At 39.9% G+C, this 20527-nt stretch overlaps 1 protein-coding gene across 4 annotated transcripts in view; it reads left to right on the plus strand.

Moving 5' to 3' along the window:
- Positions 1 to 297: 297 nt before the first annotated feature.
- LOC111155472 (lysophospholipase I) overlaps positions 298 to 20527 on the plus strand; it is a 39278-nt gene continuing 19048 nt past the window's right edge. For 2 of the 4 annotated variants that reach the window (XM_022515638.1, XM_022515641.1), the window contains exons 1-2: positions 298 to 415; positions 1324 to 1355. In XM_022515638.1, the coding sequence (XP_022371346.1) occupies positions 347 to 415; positions 1324 to 1355 (101 nt within the window). In that variant the 5' untranslated portion in view covers positions 298 to 346. The remainder of the gene's footprint in view (positions 416 to 1323; positions 1356 to 20527) is intronic. The other 2 variants (XM_022515637.1, XM_022515640.1) reach the window with 1 other exon arrangement.

Below are 20527 nucleotides of genomic sequence, written 5' to 3' on the forward strand. Positions count from 1 at the left end.
TGAGAGCCTTCCAGCCGGGGGGCCACCCGCACCAACAAGTGCTGGCCGCGGAGCAGGAGAAGGTCAGCTCCGGTCGGTTCTCGTTCTCAGCCAATCAGCGGAAGGAGATGCGGGGCATTGTGACACGCCGAGAAGAGAGCGGCGGGGGCGGGGCAGGCTGACAGGCCCCTCCATGCGCGGGCACGCGGAACCGGCGCAAGGCGGCGCGGCGCCTCATTGGCGCGCACGCGCCTGAGCGCGCGCCCGGAGGGGCGGGCCGGGACTCGCCGCTCGCACGCCCTTGGGCCAGGGCCGGGCGCCCGCTGTCCGTTTTGCCTCCAACGCGCGCAGTCAGTGGAGCTGGTGTATGTGCGGCAATAACATGTCTGCCCCGCTTCCCGCCACCGTGCCTGCCGTCCGGAAAGCCACCGCTGCGGTGAGTGGCGGCGAGTAGGGTCGGAGGGGCCTCTCGGCCCGCTGCGGGCTACCGCCTTTGGCGCGGGTTTGGCGTCGCAGGCTGGTGGGCGACCGGTGGGTGGGGACGCTCTGCCCTGCGGGTGCGGAGGGAGTGTGATGAGATGGGGAAGGCTGGTCCGGCGCCGGTCGGTGCTGTCTGGAGAGAGCGATGGGCTCGCGGCCGGGGTGGGGGATTCACGTCCCACTCCTCCCCTCCCACCCGCCACTGGCAGCCCCCGACCCCGAGTCCTCCTCCGCATTGCGGAGTGAGTGCGGCCCGCGGGACCCCCGGACCTTCCCCACCCCCACCCCGGCTCCGGCTTGGAGGCGCTGGCGTTAGTGGAGAGGCGCCCTAAGTCGAGGTGGCTTTATCTCGTGTTTCTGTCTCATTGGTGGATGAGAGAATGATTTTCTTGCCTTGCACTCTTGTTCTAAATTAAAGAAGTTGGAAGATTTCGTGTCTCACAAAATCAGAGGTGCTGTTTTTTCTTTTCCCCTAATGTAACTTGTGTATGAGGATCTCAAACTTGTTTTTAAACCACCCCCCTCCTTTTTGCGATGGAAAACTTCTACAGCTTTTGTGAGAGACTTCAGTGGTTTGACTAGAAAGAGACAAACTCTTTTTCTTCGAATGTGGTTGGTGATCATGGGCACTGACGAATGTCTGAGACCTTTAAGCTCTAAAACGCAACGTTAATTATCTTAGGAACTCAAGGAGAGAAGTTAAGGATTTTTTTTTATTGAAGAGGTCTGTAGAGATTAACTAACTTGCTGAGGGCAGTGCTCTGTAATTGTAGGATCCACCTTAACCAAAGCTTCAGTGTGTAACAACAGTTCGGTGTGGGTTTATTTAGGCATTGCTTATTAATTTTTCCTCTTCTCTTATAGGTGATTTTCCTTCATGGATTGGGAGATACAGGGTAGGTACATTCGTTACAGTAATGAAATGGGGTTATGCAACTGTATACTATGAAAAGTTTATTTAAGGACACTAGGAATGTAGAAAAGATTGGTAGTCCTACTTACAATCCAAGAATAATAATAATAATAACAACTTTTTCTTTTTTGAAAACTCCCAGAATTTTTCTCTTATCATCTTAAATTTCTCATTTTTCAACTCATGTTCCTGGAACATATTAAAATTGCAAACTCCTTGAATTGCTGTGGTTATTAGATGCCGGAGTAGAATGTTTGTAGAGACAGTGTGCAACTGAGAGCTCTACAGGAGTTAAAATTTCAGGGCACGTTGAGAAGTAGTTGATTTTGATAAGGAAGTAATAGCAATATGAGGTATACAACATTCTGATTGAGTGCTTAGGTATTCCCTTAAAAGAAAAAAGCAGTGGAAGTGCAGGAGAGGCCCCTGAAAGATTTGGAGTCTGATCAAACGAATTATGTTGTGCTAACTTTAGATATATGATTTGTCTTTCCCTTAGGCTTTTTCTCTATTGAGATGTTTTGTTTTTAATTTAAAGCTGTGATTATCAGGGCACCTAGCTGGCTCAGCCGGTAGAGCTTGCAGCCCTTAGGCTCAGGCTGGTGAGTTCAAGCCCCACATTGGTATGGAGCAGTAACAAGCAGTTATTTCCTATTTGAAACTCTGGCAAAAGTGTTGTTACGAAATTACAAAACTGGAGGAAAACTGCAGATAAATACATTTTAATAAAGTAGCCAAAAAAACCCCCAAAACCCCTAACTATTAAATCTTTACAAAGAGGCATTGCGCTAGATTGTCAAAAGTGATTCCTAATCTTTTTATTTTAAGATTTTATTTATTTGACAGACAGAGATCACAAGTAGGCAGAGGGGCAGGCACAGAGAGAGAGGAGGAAGTGGGCTCCCTGCTGAGCAGAGAGCCCGATGTGGGGCTCGATCCCAGGACCCTGGCATCAAGACTTGAGCTGAAGGCAGAGGCTTTAACCCACTGAGCCACCCAGGCGCCCCGTGATTCCTAATCTTTAATGCCTACTAAGGTGAAGTACATGACACATAACCTTGTATGGAGTTAGGGAAAAGATTGGGGGACTCTTGCTGGCAATCAGGTAGTCCTGTGAAAATGATAGACCTATTTTAACGATTTAACTGAAGAGAGGCTCAGAGAAGCTCTCTTTTATGACCAAACCCTTGTTGCTGAGAGTTAGGGAGAGTTAGGTAGAGAGTTGCTACCCTGTAACTTTCCCATCAAGGAGATCCAGACCTGAATAATCAGTCCAAGAGAAGCAAGCTTCAGTGTAGGAAGGTTCTTTGTGGACCCCAAATTAGCCAAATTCCAGCACTGAAATTGAAGAGTGAACACGATGAAGGAAATGATATTAAAAATACCAAGAGCATTCATGACATCTTGACTAAGAATTAAGTTTATATAAAAAATTAAAGGTCTCCAATTCTAAAAATACTTTGTGAGATAGTACTAAAGAAAAACTGACTCAGAATTCCTGGGTTGCTCAGTTGGTTAAGCATCTGAATGAATCAGGCTGATGAGATGAAGCCCTCCATTGGGGGGAGGCCATGGAACCTGCTTAAGATTCTCTCCCTCTGCCTCTGCTCCCCACCCATCTTTCTCTTTCTCTCTCTCCCCTTCTCTAAAAAAAAAAAAGGCCAAAAAAAAAAAGAAGAAGAAGAAAACCTGACTCTAAGTTTGTTCCATGTTTATATTTGTCAGGTTAACTTGGAGGATGATGGGGATTAAGTGATTCAGTTTGTTGCTATTAAAATGGGCAGCTTTTGCCCTTTCTTTGGTTAAGGTTCTTTTTTGTAGAACTAGCCTTAGGTTTCAAGGTCTGTGTCTTTTAGATTCCCCATGAAAAAATTGGTGGCCAAATAAAATTGAAAGACCTGTATAATTATTTTGTCAATTCTAATATGTAATTTTCCTTATATTTTTAAGTTTCTGAGATTGGTGCTCATTTTACTACATGTATGTTTATTGTGGTGGTGATTTTTTTTCCTTAAAAATCTATTTTTTCCGTGGTTTCCCTCTTATGTCTTAGTGTCTAGGAAATATGATATGGCATATTCTGAAAAAGCCTACGCAGTAAAACATACGCAGTAGAGTGTTTAAAGCTCTGAAAAGTTTTAGTTTAAAGAAATATGACAACCAAAGTGTTCCTAGTAACCTGTATAATTAACTGTGAAACTAGTATTCAAATTAATATATTTTATTATTTATTTATTTAAAGTATTTTGTTTATTTATTTGACACAGAGAGATCACAAGTAGGGAGAGAGGCAGGCAGAGAGAGAGAGAGAGAGAGGAGGAGGAGAAGGAAGTTGGCTCCCTGCCAAGCAGAGAGCCCAATGCGGGACTCAATCCCAGGACCCTGAGATCATGACCTGAGCCAAAGGCAGAGGCTTAACCCACTGAGCCACCCAGGCGCCCTCAAATTAATATGTTTTAGACTATATTGTATGGCATGAGATAGATCACAGTTTTCCTTCTAAAGTAAAACCGACTTGTTATGATTATGAAAATGTTATATTTGTATTATAAAAGAATTCAAACTGTAAGTATGAGAATGAGAATTGGTTGAAATCCTAAAACCCAGAGATATGTGTTTTTGATAGCATTTTAAAAAATGTTTTATTTTTGTCAAGTAAATAAATAAATCTTTTAAAAAAATGTTTTATTTTGAATTATTTTCAAATTTATGGAAGAGCTCCAAGAATAGAGATTTCTCAATACCTTTTACTCAGATCCACTGATCCCTGTTTACTGAATGTGTTACTGTATTTGCTGAAATCCCTGAGAGTAAATTGCAGTTACTTTAATTCTTTTTGTTTGTTTATTTGACAGAGATAGAGTCAGCCAGAGAGGGAACACAAGCAGGGGGAGAGAGAGAAGCAGGCCTTCTGCAGGGCAGGGAGTCCAAACGCGGAGCTTGAACGCGGAGCTTGATCCCAGGATCCCGGGATCATGACATGAGCCAAAGGCAGATGCTTAATAATTAAGTCACCTAGTCACCCCTACCTTGATCCTTTATTTCCACACCTTAGCATGTATTCCCTAAGAACAAGGAGAGTCTCTCGTGTAACCACAGAAGAGTTATCACATTCAGGAAATTTAGCCCTTAGTTAATATTATCATCTAACATACTACATATTCAAACTTTGCAAATTGTCCCAGTAATGTCCTTTATAGTAATCCGCTCTCTTTGGAATCCAATTCCCAGTCACACATTTTGCATTTAGCTGTTATATCTCTTAAGTCAGGAACAATTCCTCAGCTCTTCTTTGTCTTTCATGACACTGACATTTGCAGAGATGAGGGTAGTCCCTGAGATTAGGTTTATTTGCCATTTCCTCATGATTAGATTCATTAGATTAGTTTATGCACTTCTGGTACAAATTCCATATAGGCGATATGTCCTGTTCAGTGCATCATGTTAGGAGACATATGATAGCCTTTGTCCCATTACTGATGCTAACTTGGATCACTTGATTAAAGTGGTAATTTCCAGGTTTCTCTGCTGCAGTTATTTTCCCTTTGTAGTTAAAAAGCAAGTTGTAGGGAAATACTTTCAGACTTTGTAAATTGTATGATAAACTTTCATCCAATATTTTCAGCATCCATTGGTGATTCTTGTTTGACTCAATTGTTAACATGATTTGATTGTCTAAGTCTGTCACACTTTATTAGTTTGCCCCTCCCCATTTAATACAGACTATAGATTTGTGTAATGAGTTATATTTCATCATTGTTAGTTTTAAAATTTTTAACTTTTTCTTTTAAAATAACTTCAAATTTACATAAATATTGCAGAAATAGTGTTCAGATCTCCTCATACCCTTTCAGATCACCCAATTAACATATCTGAAACAGGGGCGCCTGGGTGGCTCAGTGGGTTAAAGCCTCTGCCTTCGGCTCAGGTCGTGATCCCAGGGTTCTGGGATCGAGCCTGGCATCAGGCTCTCTGCTCGGCGGGGAGCCTGCTTCCCCCCTCTCTCTTTCTGCCTGCCTCTCTGCCTGCTTGTGATCTCTGTCTGTCAAATAAATAAATAAAATCTTAAAAAATATATATCTGAAACATTGGGCATATTGTAGAAATATCGCCTCATTACTCCATAAAATTTTAGTGTGTATTTTGTAAACACAAGGACATTTCCACATCACCACAGTATAACCATCCATCAGGAAGTTAACATTGATCTAATGCTATCATCAAATTTCTTGGTTCTATTGCATTTTTTTGGTTTGACCCAGTCATGGCCTTTTATGGGCCCAGGATCCAATCCAGGATCACATGTTGCATTCAGTTATCATGTGTCCTTAGTGTTTCCTTCAGTCTAAAGCAGTCTTTGTCTTGCATGACCTTTACTTTGTAGACTGTCCTTCAGCTTGGGTTTATGTGATGTCTCCTGACTTAAGCTTTTTTGACAGGAATATCACAGAGATGTTGCTATGTTTGTCTCAGAGGATTGTATCAGGTGCACACTATGTTGATTTTCGTTCCTTTACTGATAATGTTATATTTTTTCACCTGGTTAAGGTGGTATTTGCCCCGTTTCTCCACAGTAAAATTAATAAGGGTATTTACTTAAAAATATTTTGTGGGGAGATGCTTTGATATTATGAAAACATGTTTCTCACTAAATTTTAACCTACAGATTTAGTGTCCATTAATGATTTTTATCTCTATCTATTATTGTGATAGTTCCAGATAATGATCTTTAAAAAAAAAAATCCTTCGTTCTAGATTTATTCATTGGCAGCTCTCTCTTCTCCCTTATTTATTATGTATGCATGTATTCATTTATTCATATTAGTGTCAAATCAGGACAGACTCTTGGATTGCTCTTTTACTCTGAGGGTTACAAACCGTTAAATCGGTCATATTTTTGATGGTCACGTCATCCTATACTTGGCTATTAGAAGCCCCTTCATCCTGTTCTGATATCTTTGGGACATGCCCCATCATTCTTTGAGCACTTTCTTGCTTTCCAGTGCAGCAGGGTCTTTTCCACGATCATCTTATATTTTTCCTGCTTCAGTCCTGGGATTCAGCCATTTTTTTCAAGAGCCCCAGTTCCTTTCAGTAGAGAATATTTAGGAACCAATATCTGGGTGCTTTATGTGCTAATTTGTAGAATCATTACTTCTAGATCCTTTCAATGGACAGAGCAGGAGTGTAGCTGCATTAATATACATGTGTAGGCACACATCTATATCAATTTAGATATTTTCATATATTAAAATTAGGGGGTGTATTCTGATTCCTCCAGTTCTAGTCAGCACCACTGGGTTTATTCTAGCCTTCCCCCCTTTCCATATTTGTAATTCTGTGAGAAACCTTGCTTCTGTTCTGGCAGTTCTGGCCAGAAGTGCACTGTGGCATTGCCTCCCACCCCTCTAGGTGTCCCAGCCCACAGCTTAGCTTCAAACTGGTAACAACTCCCTCATCTTACCCCCGTCCCAGCTGACACCTGAAAACTCAGTTTCAGTTAAGGGGAGCAGAAAGGAGAAAAGGCCAGGTGGAAATCTTGGCCTTTTTGTAAACTTACCCTTCCTTTCATATATTCCAGGAGTTACTGGTCTGTGTTACCAATCTATGTGTGAGTTTTCTAGGCTGTGGAGATTGTAAAGCTTAGAAAACAAAGTTTCAGAAGAAAAAAAAATAAGAATAAAACAAAAGTTTCAAAGACAGAAACTGGTTAAGTAGATTAAGCCTTACTGAGAGATCAATACAGAGAGTATTGAAAATAATATTGAATTGGCAACATGGGTATATTTTACGACCATTTGTTTGCAAGTCCTTCTATAATCAAGAACTAAGAGAATTATAGAATGTTATTTGGAGATCATTCAGTTATAAGGACTAGGAAACTGTTCAACTAGTTTAAGCAAAAAGTGGTATTTATGGAAGGGCATAAGGATAGCTGTCTTGTATATAAACTCCATGAAGGCAAAGATTTTTTTTTTATTTCCTTGATATATAACTGACATGCTATAAAATTCACCTGAGAACACAGATATTTTCTATTTAACTTAACACTGCATCCCATGGCTTGGACAGTACTGGATATGTAGAACAACTATCCATTGAGTAAATAAATGAATGAGGAATTAAGGGGGAAAACATATAATGGTTATTAGTCACGAAGTATATTGTTTTCCTAGGGCTGCCATAGTTAAAAACCATAAACTAGATGACTTCAAGCAACAGAAAATTATTTGCACAGTTAAATAGGCTAGCAGTACAAAATCAAGGTGTCAGAAGGACTATATGAACTCCCTCAAAGGCTTTAGGGGAGAATCCTTTGCCTTTTCCAGGTTTGATGGCTCCTGGCATTCTTTGGCTTGTGGCAGTATACTCCAATCTTCTGCCTCCCTCAGACATGACCTTTTTGCTATTTAGCTGTGTTCTGTTCTTTTCTTTTCTCCTTTCTTCCTTTTCTTTTTTATTTTCCCGTTCCTTTCTTCCTTCCTTTCTTTTTTATTCCTCATAGCTAATAAGGATACCAGTTAGTAGATTTTTTTTTTTATGGTTGGTATATTGACAGGCCATTTGGATAGCCTTTTTTTTTTTTTTTTTTTTTGGTAAAGATTTAATTTATTCATTTGACAGAGAGAGATCACAGTTAAGCAGAGAAACAGAGAGAGAAGGGGGGAAGCAGGTTCCCTGCTGAGCAGAGAGCCTGATGTGGGGCTCAATCCCAGGACCCTGAGATCATGACCTGAGCCAAAGGCAGAGGCTTAACCCACTGAGCCACTCAGGCGCCCCTTGGATAGCCTTTAACAAAATAATCAGCTCTCCCAAACATCCAGACTTTTTTTTTTTCATTTTTAAAAAAATGAAACATATATAATGTATTATTTGCTGCAGGGGTACAGGTCTGTGAATCATCAGGCTTACGTACTTCACAGCACTCACCATAGCATATACCCTTGACAATGTCCATAACCCAGCCACCCTATCCCTACTCTGTTTTGTGAGATTAAGAGTCTCTAATGGTTTGTCTCCCTCCCAGTCCCATCTTGTTTTATTTTTTCCTTTCCTACCCCCCAAACCCCCCACTTTGCTTCTCAAATTTCTCATATCAGGGAGATCATGTGATAATTGTCTTTCTCTGATTAACTTATTTCGCTCAGCATTATACCCTCTAATTCCATCCATGTCATTGCAAATGGCAAGATTTCATTTCTTCTGATGGCTGCATAGTATTCCATTGTGTATATATACACCATATCTTTATCCATTCATCTGTTGATGGACATTTAGGTTCTTTCCATAGTTTGGCTGTTGTGGACATTGCTGCTATAAACATTCGGGTGCACATGCCCCTTTGGATCACTACATTTGTATCTTTTTTTTTTTTTTTTAATTTATTTGACAGAGATCACAAGTAGGCAGAGAGGCAGGCAGAGAGAGAGGAAGGGAAGCAGTCTCCCTGCTGAGCAGAGAGCCCGATGCGGGGCTCGATCCCAGGACCCTGAGATCATGACCTGAGCCGAAGGCAAAGGCTTTAACCCACTGAGCCACCCAGGCGCCCCACTACATTTTTATCTTTAGGGTAAATACTCTGTAGTGCGATTGCTGAGTCATAGGGTAGCTCTATTTTCAACTTTTTGAGGAAACTCCATGCTGTTTTCCAGAGTAGCTGCACCAGCTTGCATTCCCACCGACAGTGTAGGAGGGTTCCCCTTTCTCTGCATCCTCGCCAACATCTGTTGTTTCCTGACTTGTTAATTTTAGCCATTCTGACTGGTGTGAGGTGGTATCTCATTGTGGTTTTGATTTGTATTTCCCTGATGCCAAGTGACGTGGATTACTTTTTCATGTGTCTGTTGGCCATCTGGATATCTTCTTTGTAGAAATGTCTGTCCATGTCCTCTGCCCATTTCTTGATTGGATTATTTGTTCTTTGGGTGTTGAGTTTGAGAAGTTCTGTATAGATTTTGGATACTAGCCCTTTATCTGATATGTCCTTTGCAAATATCTTCTCCCATTCTGTCTGTTGTCTTTTGGTTTTGTTGACTGTTTCCTTCGTTGTGCAAAAACTTTTGATCTTGATGAAGTCCCAATAGTTCATTTTTGCCCTTGCTTTCCTTGCCTTTGCTGATGTTTCTAGGAAGAAGTTGCTGTGGCTGAGGTCAAAGAGGTTGCTGCCTGTGTTCTCGAGGATTTTGATGGATTCCTTTCTCACATTGAGGTCCTTCATCCATTTTGAGTCTATTTTCATGTGTGGTGTAAGGAAATGGTCCAGTTTCATTTTTTTGCATGTGGCTGTCCAATTTTCCTAGCACCATTTGTTGAAGAGACTGTCTTTTCTCCATTGGACTTTCTTTTCTGCTTTGTCAAAGATTAGTTGACCACAGAGTTGAGGGTTTATTTCTGGGCTCTCTATTTTGTTCCATTGATCTATGTGTTTGTTTTTGTGCCAGTACCATACTGTCTTGATGATTACAGCTTTATAATAGAGCTTGAAGTCTGTAATTGTGATGCCATCAACTTTGGCTTTCTTTTTCCTCATTCCTCTGGCTATTCGAGGTCTTTTCTGGTTCCATATAAATTTTAAGATTATTTGTTCCATTTCTTGGAAAAAAATGATGGTATTTTGATAGAGATGGCATTAAACATGTAGGTTGCTTTAGGTAGCATAGATACTTTCAGAATATTTGTTCTTCCAATCCATGAGCATGGGATGTTTTTCCATTTCTTTGTGTCTTCCTCAATTTCTTTCATGAGTACTTTATACTTTTCTGAGTATAGATTTTTTGCCTCTTTGGTTAGGTTTATTCCTAGGTATCTTATGGTTTTGGGTGCAATAGTAAATGGGATCAACTCCTTAATTTCTATTTCTTCTGTCTCGTTGTTGGTGTAGAGAAATGTAACTGATTTCTATGCATTGATTTTATATCCTGACACTTTACTGAATTTCTGTACAAGTGTTAGCAGATTTGAAGTGAAGTCTTTTGGGTTTTCCACATAAAGTATCATATCATCTGCAAAGAGTGATAGTTTGACTCCTTCTTTGCTGATTTGGATGCCTTTAATTTCTTTTTGTTGCCTGATTGCTGAGGCTAGGACCTCTAGTACTGTGTTGAATATCAGTGGTGATAATGGACATCCCTGCCGTATTCCTGACCTTAGCAGTACAGCTCTAATTTTTTCTCCATTGACAATGATATTCACAGTGGGTTTTTCATAGATGGCTCTGATGATATTGAGGTATGTACCCTCTATCCCTACACTTTGAAGGGTTTTGATCAAGAAAGGATTCTGTACTTTGTCAAATGCTTTTTCAGCATCCGTTGAGAGTATCATATGGTTCTTTCTTTTATTAATGTATTGTATCACATTGATTGATTTGTGGATGTTGAACCAACCTTGCAACCCTGGAATAAATGCCACTTGGTCATGGTGAATATCCTTTTATTTTATAGATTTTGTTTATTTATTTGACAGAGAGAGAGAGAGATCACAAGTAGGCAGAGAGGCAGACAGAGAGAGGGGGAAGTAGGCTCCCCGCCGAGCAGAGAGCCCAATGCGGAGCCCGATCCCCGGACCCTGAGATCATGACCTGAACCGAAGTCAAAGGCTTAACCCACTGAGCCACCCAGGCACCCCTGAATAATCCTTTTAATGTACTGTTGGATCCTATTGGCTAGTATTTTGGTGAGAATTTTCCATCTGTGTTCATCAAGGATATTGGTCTGTAGTTTTCTTTTTTGATGGGTTCTTTGTCTGGCCTTGGTAATGCTGGTAATGCTGGCCTTGTAAAATGGGTTTGGAAGTTTTCCTTCCATTTCTATTTTTTGGAACAGTTTCAGGAGAAATAGGTATTAATTCTTCTTTAAATGTTTGGTAGAATTCGCTTGGGAAGCTCTCTGGCCCTGGGCTTTTGTTTGTTTGGAGATTTCTGAGAACTGCTTCAATCTCCTTACTGGTTATAGGTCTGTGCAGGTTTTCTGTTTCTTCCTGGTTCAGTTTTGGTAGTTTATCCATCTCTAGAAATGCATCCATTTCTTCCAGATTGTCAAATTTACTGGCATATGTTTGCTCATAATATGCTCTTATAATTGTTTGTATTTCATTGGTGTTAGTTGTGATCTCTCCTCTTTCATTCATGATTTTATTTATTTGGGTCCTTTCTCTTTTCTTTTTGGTAAGTTTGGCCAGGGGTTTATCAATCTTATTAGTTCTTTCAAAGAACCAGCTCCTAGTTCCGTTGATCTGTTCTACTGTTCTTTTGGTTTCTATTTCATTGGTTTCTGCTCTGATCTTTTATTATTTCTCTTCTCCTGCTAGGTTTATGCTTTCTTTGCTGTTCTTTTTCCAGCTTCTGTCAGTGTAGGGTTAGGTTGTGTACTTGAGACCTTTCTTGTTTCTTGAGAAAGGCTTGCATCGCTATATACCTTCCTCTCAGGACTGCCGTTGCTGTGTCCCACAGATTTTGAACAGTTGTGTTTTCATTTTCATTTGTTTCCATGAAATTTTTCAGTTCTTCTTTACTCTCCTGGTTCACCCATTCACTCTTTAGAAGGATGCTCTTTAGCCTCCATATATTTGAGTTCTTTCCAACTTTCTTCTGTTGATTGAGTCTACCTTCAGAGCATTGTGGTCTGAAAATATGCAGGGAGTGATCCCAGTCTTCCGTTACTGGTTGAGACCTGATTTGTGACCCAGGATGTGATCTATTCTGAAGCATGTTCCATGTGCAGTAGAGAAGAATGTATATTCTCTTGCTTTGGGATGGAATGTTCTGAATATATCTGAGATGTCCATCTTGTCCAGTGTGTTATTTAAGGCCTTTATTTGTCTTTTGCTTGGATGATCTGTCCTTTTCAGTGAGGGGGGGTGTTAAAGTCCCCTACTATTATTGTATTATTGTTGATGTGTTTCTTTGATTTTTTTTTTTTTTTTAAAGATTTTATTTATTTATTTGACAGACGGAGATCACAAGTAGGCAGAGAGGCAGGCAGAGAGAGAGGAGGAAGCAGGCTCCCTGCTGAGCAGAGAGCCCGATGCGGGGCTCGATCCCAGGACCCTGGGATCATGACCTGAGCCGAAGGCAGAGGCTTTAACCCACTGAGCCACCCAGGCGCCCTGTTTCTTTGATTTTGTTATTAATTGGTTTACATATTTGGCTGCTGCCGTGTTAGGGGCATGGATATTTAAAATTGTTAGATCTTCTTGTTGGACTGACCCTTTGAGTATGATATGGTGTCCTTCCTCATCTCTTATTATAGTCTTTGGCTTAAAATCTAATTTATCTGATATTAGGATTGCCACCCGAGGTTCTTTCGATGTCCATTAGCATGGTAAATTGTTTTCCACCCCCTCACTTTAAATCTGGAGGTATCTTTGGGTCTAAAATGAGTTTCTTGTTGACAACATATTGATGGGTTTTCCTTTTTTATTCATTCTAATACCCTGTGTCTTTTGATTGGTGCATTTAGCCCATTAACATTCAGGGTAACTATTGAAAGATACGAATTTTAGTGCCATTGTATTGCCTGTAAGGTGACTGTTATTGTATACTGTCTCTGTTCCTTTCTGGTCTACTACTTTTAGACTTTCTCTTTGCTTAGAGGACTCCTTTCAATATTTCCTGTAGGGCTGGTTTGTGTTTACAAATTCTTTTAGTTTTGTTTGTCTTGGAAGCTTTTTATCTCTCCTGTTTTCAGTGATAGCCTAGCTGGATATAGTTTTCTTGGCTGCATGTTTTTCTCATTTAGTGCTTTCAGTATATCATGCCAGTCCTTTCTGGCCTGCCAGGTCTCTATGGATAAATCTGCTGCCAATCTAATATTTTTACCATTCTATGTTACAGACTTCTTGTCCTGAGCTGCTTTCAGGATTTTCTCTTTGTCACTAAGACTAGTAAGTTTTACTATTAGATGATGGGTGTGGACCCATTTTTATTGATTTTCAGGCAGGTTCTCTGTGCCTCCTGGATTTTGATGCATGTCCATTTGCCATATTAGGGATATTCCTACAATAATTCGCTCCAATATACCCTCTATGCCTCTCTCTCTTCTTCTTCTGGAGTCCTAATTATTCTAATACTGTTTTGTCTTATGGTATCACTTATCTCTTGAATTCTCCCCTCGTGGTCCAGTAGTTGTTTGTCTCTTTTTTGCTCAGCTTCTTTATTCTCTGTCATTTGGTCTTCTATATCACTAATTCTCTCTTCTGCCTCATTTATCATAGCAGTAGGAGCCTCCATTTTTTATTGCACCTCATTAATAGCTTTTTAAATTTCAGCTTGGGTAGATTTTAGTTCTTTTATTTCTCCAGAAAGGGCTTTTAATCTCCAGACAGGGTTTCTCTAATACCTTCCATGCCTTTTTCGAGGCCGCTAGCAATTCTAGATCTGTCATATTACCAATGTCTGTATTGATTAGGTCCCTAGCCTTCAGTACTGCCTCTTGTTCTTTTTTTTTGTGGTGAGTTTTTCTGCTTTGTCATTTTATCCAGATAAGTGTATATGAACAAGAGAACATAATACTAAAAGGGTGGCAAAGACCTCCAAAAAATGTATGCTAACCAAATCAGAAAAGACCCCAAATTGGGGGAAAAAGAAAGAAAGGGGGTAAAAAGAAATTTAAAAAAAAATATATGTATATATACTAGACTGGTGAATAGAACAGAGCCACTCACTTGGTTTTGGGTGTATTTTGGTCTCTTAGAAGAAACTACCTCCCCAAATTTTAAAGAAATAAATACTATGTATTCAAAAATAAGGGTAAACATGATAAACAGATGGAATATGATTGTAAAGGTGAAAATCCAAAAAAAAATTCTGAAAAAGGAATTCATAAGTTGGTTGGAAAAAGAAAGAAGAAAAAAGTGAAGAGAATTTCCTCAGGCTGGAGACTAGAACAAAGAGAATTTGCTCAGACTGGAGACTAGAACAAAGCCCTGTGCTAGATTTAGGGTATATTTTGATCTACTAGAAGAAATGTATCTCAAAATTTTTTAGGGGGAAAAAAAAAAACCTGTATGTATACAAGAAATAAAGTTAGATACAACAAAGGATAAAATATGACTATAATAATGAAGGTTTAAAAAGTTTTTTTTAGAAAGGTATTGTTAAGATAAACTAGTTATAAAATGTTAAAAGGGGAAAGAGGAAATAAAAAGAATTAGAATAGGAAAAAAAATAAACTTAAAAAAATTTAATTAACTTGTTAAGACTAAAGAATCATGGAGAGAAAGCCATGAATTCCATGCTTTGTTTCCCCCTAGCTCTGGAATTCCACTGTTCTCCTTGATCAGTGAGCTTGGTCTTGGCTGGATGTTCTTGCTGATCTTCTGGGGGAGGGACCTGTTGTAGTGATTCTCAAAATGTCTTCCCCTGGGGCAGAATTGCACCACCCTTGCCAGGGGCTGGGCTAAGTAATCTGCTTGGATTCGCTAAGTAACCTGATTGCCCTCCTGTAGAGCTCTGGAGGACAGGAATGAAAATGGCGTCCTCCCAATCTCTGCCCAGAGTAGCCAAGAGCTCGGGACCCCAGTCCTCATTTGGCCCTTGGAGAAAAGGGGTAAATTACTCCCATCTCCCTGGTCTCAGGCTGCGCCCTGAGCTCACCCGGCCTGTGACTGAGTGTTTCTGTCTCTGGCGCACAGCCCCGTTTGGAGTCTCCAAACCCTGCAGATTACTGCCATGCTGCTTTTTTGGTGGAAGAAGGTGGGTCTCCCCGGATATGCTACTTGTGGGGTCTCTGCTCAAAGAGCAGTGGTCCGACTGTGCCACAGATCACAGTTTAAGGTAACCCCAAGCTGAGAGCTCCTTCTTTGGCTCCATCTCTGTAATTGGCCTCCCCGCTGTGTACCTGCAAGCTCTGCTACACTCAGACAACCCCGATCCTTCTGTGACCCCGCAGGATTTGAGACTGCTGTGTCCCCGCGAGAGCTCCACCCCTGCTAGCCTCTGGAGTGATGTCCCTCAGCGGAGCAGACTTTTAAAAGTTTGGATTTTGTGCTCCATTGCTCCACTGCTTGCCAGGAGCCGGCCCCTCCCACCCCAGGTCTATCTTCCCGTTGCTTCAGATTCACTTCTCCGCACGTCCTGTCTTTCAGAAAGTGGTCAGTTTTCTCTTTCTAGAATTGCTGCTCTTCTCTCTGATCTCCTGTTGGGTTTGTAGTTGTTCAGAATGGTTTGATAACTAGCTGAACTCCTGCGACCCGTTGTCATCTCAGTCTGCTACTCCTCCGCCATCTTGACTGACAATCCACCAGTTACTAGATTTAGGGTCCATCCTAATCTTAGCGAATCTCATCTTGATCCTTAACAGATTACATCTGCAAAGAGCCTCTTTCCAAATAAGGGCACATTTTGAGGTTCCAGGTAGATAATAATTTTGTGGGGACTATCCAGTCAACTACACCAAAGGTATTCTCTCCGCTGTTTGTACCCTTGTGGTCTCTCACTTTTGGTTCTTTCTGTATATTTGCACAGTTTTCTCTGCTGACACACTTTCCTTGTCACTCCAAAATGGATCAACCCAGCTCTGACTTTTTATAAACCCTAGTTCTGGTGTTTTTTTAAGAATCTGACCCATCTTGGGTGCCTATGTGGCCCAGTCAGTTACGTGTCTGCCTTTGGCTTGGGTCATGATCCCAGGGTCTTGGGATCAAGTCCTGTATCAGGCTCCCTGCCCAGCAGGGAGTCTTCCTCTCCCTCTACCCCTCTTCCCACTTGATGTCTCAATCTCTCTCTCTCTCAAATCAATAAATTATTAAAAAAAAAAAAAGAATCTGGCCCATCTTGGGTCACTCTTCTCTTAGCTAGGTAGTTGGTGAGACTCACTAGGATGTGTAAGGGTAATTCCATGGCAGTGATAATGCTACTTGGACACAGATGGTGATGAGTTGTGTTTCTTGTGGAATCTTTTGAGTTTTTAGTTCTTTATTACTTTGGAGTAGTGAACATTATGAAAATAGATGTAACTTACTTTGTAGTCTTTTCTAAAAGGACAATTCAGAAGTAAAATAGAGTGAATTTGTAATATTTCTTGGGATGTGCCTTGAAATTCACTTTCTGAACCCATAAAACCTTTGTGTGTGTCTGTTTCATTTTCTTTTTGTTTCTAATAATTAAGTGAAATATATTCTCATTGATCTAGGTTTCTGAACATTAGATTCTATTTAACTGAAGCTTTGTGTAGGTTTCTTAAATCTTGAGGTTTCCACTGACTTTGACAATTATCAAAAGGACAAGTTGGCCATACTTTTGTATAATTCATTTATAGTCAAAGATTTTTATAATCTGTGGGGACCTTTGAAATCATCTAGTACAACCAGCACAGGTTATGGGTGGGAAAACAGAGAACTGGAAAGGCATTGGTTCTCATACTGAAGCATGCATAAAAGTCACATGGAAGGCTTGATTGTTGGTCCCCACCACCTGAGTTTCTGATTCACTGGGTTTAGGATTGGGCCCAGGAATTTGCATTTCTAACAAGTTCCCAGAAGATTCTGCTGGTCCTGGGACCACACTTTTAAAAGCCAGTAGACTGAACTGAGGCCACACTTCTTAAAGGCACAGTGAGGACTAGAACTCAAGATTCCTATTCCTTTTATTATTTCTTAGTATTTCTTATGTTCTTAGTATAAAAGTTCTTAGTATTTCTTGTGTAGAGGAGTAGTTGGCAAACAATAGGCCACAGTTCAATTCTGGCCTGCCACTTTTTAAAAACTTAATGTTATTTATTGATAACATGTAATTCACATCCATAAAAGTCACCCTTTTAGAGTGTACAATTCCGTAGTTTTTAGTATACTTACAGAGTTGTGGAACCATCATTATTATGTTAATTCCAGAATATTTTCAGCATCCCAAAAGGAAATGGCATACATGTTAGCAGATAGTCCTCATTCCCTTTACTGGCAACCATTCATCTCCTTTCAGATTCTGTGGATTTGCCTGTTCTGGGTATTTCATATAAAGGGAATCAGGCGATATATGACGTTTTGTGTCTAAATTCTTTCACATAGTGTGTTTTTCAGGTTCATTCATGTTGTAATGTATACCGGTATTTTATTCCCTTTATTGCCAAATAATTTTCTGTGGAGGGGTATCCATGTATTGATCTTAGGATATACCATGTTTCTTAAATTCATCAGTTGATGAACATTTGAATTGTTTCCACTCTTTGGCTACTAGAAGTAGTGCTACTCTGAACATCCATTTGCAAGAATTTACCTAAACACAGGCTTTCAGTTCACTTGAATAATTGCTGAGTCAGTAGTAATTGTTTAACCTTTTGAGGAACTCACAGACTGTTGTCCCCAGTGGCTGTACCATTTTACATTTCTACCAATAGTGTATGAGGGTTCTGATTTCTCCACATTCTCACCAGTATTTGTTGTTATCTTTCTTTTTTTATTATAACCATCCTATTGGGTCTAAAGTGTTAATCTCATTTTGGTTTTTAATTACACTTCCTAATGACTAATGATTTGGTCATCTTTTCATGTGCTTATTGGTGGTTTATATATCTTCACTAAAGAAACATCTATTCAATACCTTTGCCCTTATTTTTTTTTATTTATTTTTAAAGATTTTATTTACTTATTTGACAGAGAAAACAAGAGAGGGAGCACAAGCAGGGGGAGTGAGAAAGGGGGAGGGAGAAGCAGGTTCCCTGCTGAGCAAGGAGCCAGGTGCGGGACTCCATCCCAGGACCGTGAGATCTTGACCTGAGCCAAAGGCAAACGCTTAACCATCTGAGCCACCTAGGCACCCCAGAGCACAATAGTTTTAATCCAGATAAGTTCCAATTGATCTTTTTTTTTTTTGGTTGCTTGTGCTTTTGGTGTTTATATCTAAGAAATCATTCCATATCATTGGTACCAAGCTTCTCCAGTTGTTAATCTTTTATGACATTGTGCATTTGTGCATGCTCTCAAAGCTCTTTCTCTGTCTCCATATGTGTACGTATATACTCACTATCTAGTGATCAAAGTCTTTTTTTTTTTTTTTAATTCTTTGAGATCAGCCTGATGGAAGCATGATCTTCCATCATCACTAATTACTCCAGTGTTGCCCACACATGAGAATACTGTACCTGACCAGCATACGGCACTCCAAAGTAGGAAATCAGCATTGATCCAATACTACCATCCAGTCCAAAGAATCCATTCAAGTTTTTCCACCTTTCCCAATTATGTGTTTCCTTCCTGGTCCAAGATCCTTTCCAGTAATTTGTGCTTTATTTAGAAACAGTTTATTAGCCTTTCATATCCTTCATATTTTTAATGTGGAGCCTTACCTCTGTACATTCTATAGAGTGACCCTCAGGTTGAATTTAATGTCTCATGACTGGATTTAGGTCATTTATTCCTTTTTAATTCTTTTTATAATGGTTTGGGATGTAATTTGATTACCACACAATTCACCCATTTGAATTCTGTAGTTCAGTCTTTAATATATTCACAAAGTTGTGAAACCATTTTTATCACTCCAAAAGGAAACCTTGTACTCTTTTTTACCCCCAAGTCCCCTAGGTAACTAAGCTGCTTTCTTTCTTTTTTTTTTTTTTTAAGATTTTATTTATTTATTTGACAGAGAGAGATACAGCAAAAGAGGGAACACAAGCAAGGGGTGTGTGAGAGGGAGAAGCAGGTTTCCCACTGAGCGGGAGCCCGATGTGGGGCTTGATCCCAGGACCCTGGGATCATGACCTGAGCCCAAGGCAGACGCCCAACAACTGAGCCACCCAGGCGCCCACTAAGCTACTTTATCTCTATAGATTCAGCTATCCTGTACATTTCATATAAATGGAATCATAATATAATATATGGTCTTTCGTAATTGGCTTTCTTTACTTAACATAATATTTTTAAAGTTCATGCATGTTGTAATATATATAGGAATTTTATTCCTTTTTATTGTTCATCATATTCCTTTGAGTAGAATTGCTGGGTCATATGATAACTTCATGTTACTAGCAGTATGTGAAAATTCTGCTTTCTTCCCATCCTCATTAACACTTGTTATCGTCTTTTTGATTATGGCCATCCTAGTGGGTGTGAAGTGGTATCTCATTGTGGTTTTATTTGCATTTACATAATGACTAATAAGGTTGAGGATCTTTTCCTGTACATGTTGGCCATTTGTATATCTTTGGAGAAGTGTCTGTTCAGGTCCTTTACCTCTTTATTTTTAGGTTGTCTCTTTGTTTGTGGGTTTTTTTTTTTTTTAAGATTTTATTTATTTATTTGACAGAGATCACAAGTAGTCAGAGGCAGGCAGAGAGAGAGGAGAAAGCAGGCTCCCTGCAGAGCAGAGAGCCAGATGATGCGATGTGGGGCTCTATCCCAGGATCCTGAGATCATGACCCGAGCTGAAGGCAGAGGCTTGACCCACTGAGCCACTCAGGTGCCCCAATTGTTTGTGGGTTTTAAGAGTTGTTTATATGTTATGGATACTGCATCCTTATTGAATATGGTTTGCAAATAATTTTCCATTCTGTAGTTTATCTTTTTCTTCATAGTGCCCTCTGAAGCATAATAGTTTTTAATTTTGATGATTAATTTTTTTTCTTTGTTTTTTGTGCTTTTAGTGTCTAAGAAGAAACCATGGCCAAATCCAACATCACAAGATTTTCATATATTTTCTTCTAGGAGTTTTATAGTTTTATCTCTTACATTTAAGTCTTTGGTACATTTTGAGTTGATTTTTTTGTATGGTGTGAGCTAGGAGTTCAGCTTCATCCTGTTGCATCCCAGCTACTTTTGTTGAAAAGATTATTCTTTCCTCATTGATTTTTTTCAGGGGCACCCTTTTCAGAAATAACCATAAATGGCGGGTTTATTTCTGTATTTTCAAATCTGTTGATTTATAGATCTTTCCTTGTTTCAGTACCACTCTGTCTTTATTACTATTGCTTTGTAGTAGCTTTGAAATTGGGAAGTGTGAGTCCTTCAACCTTACTCTTTTTTAAGATTGTTTTGAGTCTCCTGGGTCTCTTACATGTGCAACTGAAGTTTTAGAATTGGCTTGTCAATTTCTGCAAAGCCAGCTGTGATTCTAATTAAGATTGCATTGACTGTGTATATCATTTTGGGAGTACTGCCACCTTAAGAATATTAAGTCTTGGGCTTCTGGGTGTCTTAGTTGAGCATCCAACTTTTGATTTCCCTTAA

Source organism: Enhydra lutris, unplaced genomic scaffold, assembly GCF_002288905.1.
Source record: "Enhydra lutris kenyoni isolate GAN:26980312 unplaced genomic scaffold, ASM228890v2 scaffoldscaffold41, whole genome shotgun sequence".
Taxonomy (NCBI): Eukaryota; Metazoa; Chordata; class Mammalia; order Carnivora; family Mustelidae; genus Enhydra; species Enhydra lutris.